Source organism: Platichthys flesus, chromosome 24 (genome assembly GCF_949316205.1).
Source record: "Platichthys flesus chromosome 24, fPlaFle2.1, whole genome shotgun sequence".
NCBI classification, from domain to species: Eukaryota; Metazoa; Chordata; class Actinopteri; order Pleuronectiformes; family Pleuronectidae; genus Platichthys; species Platichthys flesus.
Genome location: NC_084968.1, coordinates 13,272,003 through 13,281,462, shown reverse-complemented (window position 1 = coordinate 13,281,462; position 9,460 = coordinate 13,272,003). Strand labels below are relative to the sequence as shown.

The 9,460-nt window shown below is 45.0% G+C and overlaps 2 protein-coding genes across 2 annotated transcripts in view; both read right to left on the bottom strand.

The window, feature by feature from the left end:
* Positions 1-125: 125 nt before the first annotated feature.
* Positions 126-9,460, bottom strand: part of LOC133950309 (zinc finger protein 638-like) — a 35,676-nt gene continuing 26,341 nt past the window's right edge. The window contains exons 25-33 of the mRNA XM_062384559.1: positions 4,493-4,587; positions 4,340-4,363; positions 3,840-4,149; positions 1,688-3,646; positions 1,487-1,580; positions 1,293-1,397; positions 809-1,192; positions 594-715; positions 126-504 (exon numbers count right to left, since the gene is read on the bottom strand). Coding sequence (XP_062240543.1) covers positions 430-504; positions 594-715; positions 809-1,192; positions 1,293-1,397; positions 1,487-1,580; positions 1,688-3,646; positions 3,840-4,149; positions 4,340-4,363; positions 4,493-4,587 — 3,168 coding nt within the window. The 3' untranslated portion in view covers positions 126-429. The remainder of the gene's footprint in view (positions 505-593; positions 716-808; positions 1,193-1,292; positions 1,398-1,486; positions 1,581-1,687; positions 3,647-3,839; positions 4,150-4,339; positions 4,364-4,492; positions 4,588-9,460) is intronic.
* Positions 6,850-9,460, bottom strand: part of LOC133949620 (serine/arginine repetitive matrix protein 2-like) — a gene marked incomplete in the record, with an annotated part of 8,000 nt that continues 5,389 nt past the window's right edge. Inside the window, 7 exon segments of the mRNA XM_062383552.1 lie at positions 6,850-7,352; positions 7,585-7,725; positions 7,812-7,858; positions 7,949-8,125; positions 8,349-8,851; positions 8,951-8,979; positions 9,083-9,339. Of these exon segments, the coding sequence (XP_062239536.1) occupies positions 7,152-7,352; positions 7,585-7,725; positions 7,812-7,858; positions 7,949-8,125; positions 8,349-8,851; positions 8,951-8,979; positions 9,083-9,339 (1,355 nt within the window).

Sequence of the window (9,460 nt, the reverse complement as noted above, 5' to 3'; positions counted from 1 at the left end):
CCTCTTTTTTAATTATTCCAACACTTTCAGAGTAAAAGACAAAGCATCTCTTTGCCCAGAAATCCTCGTCCCCAATGTTTCCCAGAGCTGAAGGTCACATGACTCAATAAGTCAAAGACTCAAGGTTAACAGGACAAAACTTTAATCATGTTTACAAAACAGAAAAGCAATGTAACATGTAAGTCAATAGGCATTTACATTCATCACAGATGTAAATATCAACAGCTGGTTGGCGCCAATTCTGTTGTCAGTTGCCGTTAAATGATGCAACAGCTTCATGTAAATTAAAAGAGCGCCAGGGAAAAACCTCTGACCATCTGAAACAATGTGAAAAGAAAGATTTTGAAGAAAGTTCCAGTTTCCCTAGAACTCAAAAAGTCTCTTCTGGGGACCAACTTTATTAAAGAAGACCAGCAGCTGGAGTCTGGATCAATCAGAAGAGGAAGCTTGAGAATTTTCCGTGGACCCTTTCGAAGGTTCAGGTTGGAGCTTCTCGTAGTGTTTCTGAAAAGACAAAAGCCAGATAAATACACAAACAGTGTCAGGCCGTGTGTGTTATTTGTGTTAGATTTTGTGTATGTGTCCATGCGTACCTGCAGATTGTCGTAGTGTGTCTGGCTGCTGCAGTGCGTGTCCCTGGCGCTGCTCTCGTGCACGCAGAAAACGTGGCACAGATTACAGAAGTAACCCAGTTTGGGGACCAGAAACTCCGGACCTGATGGGAAACAGAAACAGAAATGTAAAACAAACGATCCTAAATCTGACGTAATCGATATAAAGTGACATTGAGTGCGAGTGTGTTTCTCACCGAGGGGGTTGCTGGGACTGAACGGTGGCAGTTTGATGTCGGTGGACACGGAAGGAGACAGAGAACGAGATCTCTTTGCCTCAGGTCCGACAGGCTCCCTCTTCCTTTTGCTGGGACCTGAAGAAGCCTCTATCGCCTCCTCTCCTTCCAGCCTCTGGTTCTCAGGGGCCTCAGGCTGCAGGTCCTGCCCAGCAGAGGCAGCATCGATGTCGGAATGGCCGGCTCCTTCTATCGATGCCTTCTGGATCTCTTGCTGGCTGTCACTTGATAACATGGACTGATCTTTGTCCAATGACGACGAGGCGTCCAGAGAAGTGGGCGGTGGAGCATCAGAGCCGGATTCCGCTTGTTCAACCACTTTCTTTCCTCTCGCAGATTTTCTCACTGTGGTAGAAGATAATAAATTAACGCAAATGAAACTACAAGAGCAAAATAACTTTGTACAATGAATGAAGCCAAAGATCGACGGAGAGGTTTGTGTTACCAGGCGTCTTTCTGCTTCTCTTCTTGGGTCGGCCTCTTGTTCTGGGAGCTTCCTTTTTTTCCTCCTCTTCAACCTCGTCCACCTTCACCAACGTCTTTCCCTCCTCTGAAAAACGACCGGGAACAAAAGAATAAAAATTTAAGTTCCCCAAAACTATTATTCATACACTGTAACTTATAAAAGGCTCCACCTACCTGTGTCGTCATTGATTCTGCGTTTAACAGATCTTGTTGTTTTCTCAGCTTCGTCTGTGTTCCCCTCCTCATCGTCACCTGCTTCATCCAAAGTCTAAAAGGAGTCAGGAGATCATTAGTGCTGCAAATCTGTCTTATGCTGTACATGTGATTTCCCTACATGTGGAAATTGAATTAACCTTTTGTTAAATTGAGCTTTACCTCCACTGCGTGGTCCTCTTTGATGGGGGGGCGGGGCTCCAACGTGCTTTTCTCAACTTCTCCCTTGTCTGCGTCTATGATTTCATCCAGAGTGACCAGCCCCTGCAGGTCTCCGGCCCTGAGCTCAACAGCTTCCTCTCCAGCCTCATCTGCTCCCACCTCATCCAGAGTCACCAGCTCCGTGGAGTCCACGACCTCCTGCTCCCTCCCATCTGTCTCCCTGGTGTTCCTCTCTTGCTCCTTGGCAGCAGCTTGCCTCTCTCTCAATCCTTCCTCCTCGGCCGCGTCTTCAGGGTAATCATCCTTTTCATCCCTCACTTCATCCAGGTTCAGCAGAGCACTCTTCACAGCTATTGAGTCACTTTCACTGGACGATTGTTGGTTCTTGTCTTCTGCTGGAGTTGCAGCATCTCCTTGGGACTTGGTTGTAGATGTATCTTCTTCCTTGATGTCTGTTCTGAGGGACCTTTCCTTCTTGTCCACACCAGACTCTTCTGCAGCAGATGGATCATTTCCACTTTCTAAATCCTCTGCGACCACTTTTTCTGATGCTTCCAAAACAATGATCCTACATGTTGATGCATCTTCTTGAACAGTTGCTTTCTCCTCTTTTGGAAAAGTTTCATCTTTTGACTCCTCAGTGGTCATCAACTCTTCCTGAACCTGATCATCTTCCAGAAAATCTACAATCTGATGCACAGGCTCCTCCTCCTTGACTTTGAGGGACTCTTCTGTGGGAGGTTGATCTTCAACCATCTCATCCTCCACAGAATCCAGAATCATAGATGGCACCTTTTCATCATCAGCTTCTTCATCATCAGCCTCTTTGTCGCCCTTCAGTGTTACAGGTTTTTTTCTAGTTGATTTAACAGCTTTCTTTGGTCTTCCCCTCTTCCTTTTCCCTCCTGTAGGGGGCCGGTCCTCCTGAAGAACCTCGTCCTTCACAGAGTCTAATATTTCATAGGTGGCTTCCTCATCTATTTCCTCTCTTACAGTAATGTCTTTCTTCTTTGTTGGTGAGTTTTCCTTCGAAGATTCTTCCTTCTCCATCTTTGGAGTTTTTTCCTGTGACTCTCTGACAGGAGTGCGTCGACTTCTTGTCGGTGTGTCCTCTTTTTTAGTTTGGTCTTTCTGAGTCGTCCTTCCCCTTCTTCCTCTGGTGGATCTCGTCATAACGACCGGTTCCTCAGTCACAGTCTCGTCCTCCACAGAGTCTAAGATTTCATACGAAGCTTCCTCCTCTTCATCTGGTTTTTCAGATGCTTCAGTGAGATTCAGAGTCATTTTCTCCTCTTTCTTTCCTCTTCCACTCCTTCTTCTATCAGTTCTTTCTGTGGCGGCCGCTTCTTGAATCAGTTCTTCAGTGGAATGGACCATCTCAGACACCTTCTCCTCTTCAGGGTCTTGGTCTCTTTGAGGAAGTCTTGCAGTGGAGTCTTGTGGTGCTTCTGATCTTTTCACCACCCTGTCCTGTTTCTCTGTTGATTTGACCTTCTCTTCACTTTTGGATGCTCTGGTCCTCAGGCCACTCCTCTTTGAGGATCTATCATCTCTTCTAGAAGTCGCGTCAGGTTTCTTGTTGTCAGACTCAGACTCAGTAGTTGTTGGCTGATCTGAAACAGAATCCACTACCTTAGAGGAATCCTCCTCTTCTTCTCTACTTGAAATGTCTGTAGACATCTGATCACTCTGTGATTCAGTGTTTTGGTCCATTATCGTCTGATTGTCACTTATTAATATCTCAGAGGTTTCTTGTTCAGTAGCCTTAATGGGTTTGTTGCTAGGTTTTCTCTTCTTTGCATCTCGTTGGCTCCTTGAAGCTTCATGGGCTGGATTTGTTTCTTCCACATCATCACCAACTTCATCAACAGTGACAAAGTCCCTCAGGTTTAAAGGTTGATCATCTGAAGTGAGAACGACGTCTGTAACTTCATCCTGACTCTGTGATCGCAGAGAACTCTGAAACAACAATAAAATAGTTAATCTCATCAATCAAATAAAATGTACCTAACACCATAAGATATGAGTGTGTAAACCTTGACTGAAAGTTGTATTTATTTGACTGAAGCAGCAACAATTTAACAGCATGCTTTTCATGGTGTTATTTTATGTTTGTGTTAGTTTCTACAAAGTCAACAAAGCCATGCGTCACCTCTGTCTCTCCTCTCTGTGTCCTTTCTTGGGCGAGTCTGTGCTGGCGAACCGCTGCCAGCACGGCGGTGATGGCGTCCTGGTCAATCGGAGGATGTTCTGTGGTGGTCTCCTTAGATTTGGGCAGACTTGTGGCGGAGAATGTGGGACAGGAAGCAGCTGCGACAGTGTCTCCATCAGCAGCATTTACATCCTCATCTGCCTTAGGGGCATCTGCGGCCATCTCTGCTCCTAGTTTCTCAACATCCTCCATCGGGACATCACCGGCTGGTTCAGCAGAGGCTTCAACATGCTTCTTTGAGCTCTTCAGACTAAAAACAGAAAAAACTTCTTACACAACAGCGTAATATATTGCTTTCAGGTTTTATCGTGTTTCTTTAATAGTTAAGACATCCCTCGGTTTTCTCTTCCTGTGGAGTTTCCAGGCTGCAGCTATTCATTTAGTTAACATAATTACAGTTACATTGCAGAAACATAATAACTTAAAAGGGATATACTCACGACCGAATGCCTGTGACCTTTTGACTGTAAGAAGGAGAAGAGAGGTGTCAGTTTAGGTGTGAAAACAGGGCATTGAAAACATTTTAAACTCACAGATATGGAACCAACATCATGAAAGACATTTTTGAGAGGAATATATTTGAGGACACTTACAACATCAGACGCTCACATTGAGCTTTTGGTGTAAGAAACATGTACTTCTCCAGAACCTGAGCTGCACCAGTGGAGTCAGCCATCTCCACACAGATCTGAATCATGGACAAAGTTAAAAGAGAGAGGGAGGAAAAAGAAATGAAGAAAGTGATGCGACAAACCTGGTCGAAGAATCGCAGCAGAGTAGTAGGGGAAATAATTATTGAGGACTCAGCAATAACAACTTATTAAATTTGATAATTTCAGGGTTTTCTGTAATTGTCAGTCACATTCAAATAATTGATGTCACACACAACAGCAGACTAGTGTAGAGCTTCTGATGCTCTGACATTCAGTACGATCCCCATTCTCTCCACACGCAATGTGAAAACTGAAGCTGTGTGTTGTTGTGTTGTTGTGTCGTTGTCGTACCCTGTTGGCTAGCGGCAGGAAGCTGACAAATTTAGCAATGGACGCCACAGTTTTCATGACGGTCTTGATGAGGTACACACTGGTCTGAGAGATATCCACACAGATAAGCCGCTCCTCCAGAGACTGGGGATCTGGAACACGCTGAAAAGCAACGACTGGTGTTAAGGACCAAGGAGTCAAGGAATATATAATTTCAGATCGAAATAAATGATTAGGAACTTACCGAGTTGCTCAATTTCATCATGGATGTGTACATGAGCTCCTGCAAGAAGACACAGATGCTGTTATAACACGTTTCAGTCGAACAACATCTTTTCTCCAAATGGTTCAGACTGTTTGAATGTTCATTGAGAAACGGTTCCCAGGCTGAGAGAGGAACAAGAGACGATCAAACTCAGATGTTCTGATCATCTCTCCTCAGTGTCCACACCTCTTTTGACTCAGGACACATGTACTCCAGGACGAAGTGGACCACGAGACGGACGCCTCGGACAGAAACCGGCTCCCTGATGTGATCTCTGACAAAATTGCAGCACGATGTCCAGTCGCAGAAATGCACGAAGGCCTGGAGCGGAGAAGAAAGACAAGATGTTATAACACAGTTCCACTGGAACGATTGTCCATCTGCAGCCCTTGGTCCTCACCCTCCTCTGCAGAGTCAGCACGACCACGTTGTAGTACAGAGAGTCGAGAATTTGTGGGAAATAAGGCCAGACCAGCCTGTAGACGTCCTCCTGCCTGTAGCCTCCTTCTGGTAAACCGGTCAACATGAGTGTGGGGAACTTGGAACCCTGACTGTTGTCGTTCTGCAGGACACCGTGTTCAGAGAGAAGAGTTCAGTCACAGAGAAAAGAAGAACAGAAAACGCTGAACATTGTTCTTCTACTGTGAATTACAATTGCTTTTATTTGTTGATGCTGATTTGTATTTATTCCAGTTGCTCTGCTCGTCTGTAAAACCTCCTCGTCTGCTTCACTTAATGAAAAGCTGACCCTGCAGATTTGATCTTGTTGAACAGTAAGGCTAAACCCACACTACTACACTTCTGTTCGAAAATGCACCAACCCTGGAGTTTTAAAGCTGCTAGAACGGATACGTGTATGAGTATCGGTTGTACTTATGGAGAAAAGGTGGTTACCTTGATGTCGTCATATCCTCTGACAGTCTGATATTCTGGAATCGTGAACCAGGGACTCGTGGTAGGGAACACAAAGGGACTGGTGGACATTGTGATCCAAAAAGGTGAACAGCTGCCTCGTGGAACACCATGTTTCTGTGACGGGGTAGTTGCCCAGGCAGCAACGTCCTTGCTGTGTGGTATAGCCTTCTCAGGATGTTCTGGTGCTGCAAGAACAAAAACCACAAGAGTCATATTTCTGAAACGTGACAAAACAAAGAAGCAAATTACTTTGTGTTATTTGTGTTTGTAGCGATAAGAGATGAAGAGCACATTGTGAGATCTCTGTGGTTGTGATGCTGGTTCAGACCATTTACCATTTAGACAAAAAAGACTTACTCTGTGCTCTGCAGGTGCTGAACGGTTCTTTGAGCCGGACCAAGATGTAACTCGGGGCCTGCTTCAGGAGACTGCACCAAATTCCAAGACGATCGGCACCCGAGTCAGATTCAAATTCAATAAACACCTGAAACGTGTTCAGATGGATTTAATGAGCAGGAAGTCCTGTTGAGTCACAAGTGCTTTGTGTGTCTCTAGGTTTGTGTACCTTGTTGAGCAGAGGCAGGTAGTTTGAGACAGACCCGATTTTTCTCAAAGCCTCTCTGAGGTTTCTGGCTTCGCTCGGTGAAATGTTCCTGATGTAGACCGTTTTGTGTCCGTCATGTTCCATCCGCTGCATCATAAACAAGAGGTTAATTATTATTTTCAATAACTCAAAGTGCATTAAATGTGTGTGTGTGCGTGTGTTACTTACAGTATCCATCCACTTCATCAGGGCTGTATAAAACCATAACTGGAAGAAATGTCAGATTAAGCAGGAATTAATATACTGGACATCTATCGTGTCAACTTCAATCCCTGCCCTCTGATTGTGTGCCTCCTCCACCCAGTCCAGTTTCAGACTCCCATTAAGGTCCCTGTGACCTTTGACATCAGTTAAGGTGTCAAAATGACCATTTGTGCACAATTTGAAATGATTCCCTGTCAGTGTTTCTCAGATAACATCTTTGTGACGTACAAAAGGGGGATTGTGAGATAAGAGGAGATTTACTCCACCAGATTCCCATCAGTTCATCTGTATTTCCAGCTGAATGTTTGTACTGGGATCAGAATGCCGATGATGGTGATGGTAATTACCGGATCCTTGAGTGATTGATTGTCTTTGGGTCCCAACACATTCAACGACAGTCTATTCTTTTTGATAGCAATGGAATCCGGGCTGGCAGACAGAACACTGTGTACACTAAGCGCTGACGGCATCACGACAAAGGCCTGAGAGGAAACGCAGAAACAAATCAATTATACCGAAACATACAGTACAACAGCAGTTATATTACTGTATAATCCAAATCAGTACAATACTATTTGTGTATTTATTACAACGTTTTCAGAAATATGACGATAAATGATGTTAAAATGTGACAGAGCTTAAATAAATCCCCCCCAAAAGTACATCACATGAAGAAACTGATGATATGATATGATGATTTAAAGCTGTGCTCACCACGCGCGCCTGAGGAACAACGTAGATTTCTTGGCTCCAGGATGTCAATCCAAAAGGAACAAACACACCGGCGACGTCGTCCTCTGTGTAGCAGCCCTCGTGAAACTTTGGCAGGTTGGAGATCAGCAGCGTCGTACAGCCCTGAAGAAATTTAGAACAATTATTTACTTCCATAGTCATTACAGATAAACTGAGGTAACTGAATAAACCCCACTTTAAGAGATTACTTCAGAACTTTCTTCCTGTGACATGGCAGACTCTTTAGACAGGCACTCTGTGAAAAAGAAGAAGGGAAACTCAGATTGACGAAAATATGAATTATGATAACAGGAAGACAACTGTGTCTCTTTCTTGGATTTCTTACTGATCTTGTCCGGATGAAAGTGCTCTTCCACCATCTCCCCGATGGTCAGAGTGCATCCTGCAGCTGAAGACCGTCTGCCGGCTGCCGCTGGCTTGTCACTCGCTGTTCCAGCTGCTGGCTCAGTCGAAACGGAGGCTGATGTTGGATCCCTTTGGTTCTTCTCCGCAGATGCAGGATCTTCAAATCACACACACACAGAAGAAGGAGCATATTGCAGGTTTAGTTATTCTCAGACGTGTGTGAAAGGTTCCTCGGACCCTGGTCCAACGTGAACACTAGGGGCAACCATAGATCTGTGAGGAGCAACCAAATGTAAACAATGGAACAAAGACATGAGGCTTGATTCAGAACATTTACTCCTTAAAACAAACCTCCTTTCGTTAAATTGTCTTCAACACACCTTTTGTATTTTTCTCCCCCTCTTCAGTTGGGCTTGCAGACCGTTCTGTGGACTCTGGTTCTGGGACCTGTGATGACGCCTCATCTTTACTGGTCGGTGGTTGACTCTCACTGGATTTATGAGCTTCCACATTTGAATCTTTGCCCTCAGCACAACTTTCTACTTCCATGGGTTCTGCCACGTCACCTCCTGTCTCCCCGAGCTCCATCGGTCCATCGCCTGCAGCTTGACTTGCCTCAGCACTGACACGTTTTGCTTTGGGCTTCGGTTTAGATTTTGCATCCTTTTTATCGCGTCCTTTTGTTTCAGCCACTGGGGTTTTGGGTTCCTGTGATGACGAGGCTGATTCCACTTTGACCGTTACTTCTGAGACATGAGCTGGTTCGGATCTTGGCTTTTTAGAGGCCTGCTGGGTTGAGACCTTTGTTGCTTCTGACACCGAGACTCGTGCCCCAGTTTCCTTGGTCGACCCTTCAGCAGCTGTTTTGTCTTTGGTGAGGACTCTGGAAACGTTAGAGAGAACCAAGCAAGGCAGGAGAATTTTTTAGTTGTGCAGAATTTTACAGTAATGTTTTGTGATGAGGTGAAGAAGCATATCTTACTGCTGAGGAGTTGTCTTCTGCTTAGTGTCCTGCAAACAAACCAAATTTTTTTTTATTGTTTAGGGTTAATCAGCTTGATGACACCATCATATTACCACGGAAGAGAAATATAAATAATACACAAACACACACCTCATCCCTCGTCTTTGTGGGAGCCTTGCTGCCTCTGGTGGATGTTGTCACCGTGGTCGTCTTCTTGTCTTTTGAAGCGGACGATGAAGACGAGGCCGCGGAGGTCGAGCTCTTCCTCCCGGCAGAGGGAGCAGACTTCGAGGTCTTTCCTCGTGTGGTTGACGAGGAGGATGACGCGGACTTCAGCTTGGCTATCTCAGCGAATAAAGTTTTAACCACAGCCTCCACGTCAGAAGGTTTGGACAGAGACTTCACATCTACAGAGACAAAGAGGACTGAGAGTGTCAGAGAAAAGTGTCCAATGTTCCTGAGAGATGTTTAATACAATGACGATGGTCAATGGTAAGGTCAAAGGCCCAAGGGCATTAAAGAGGGGCT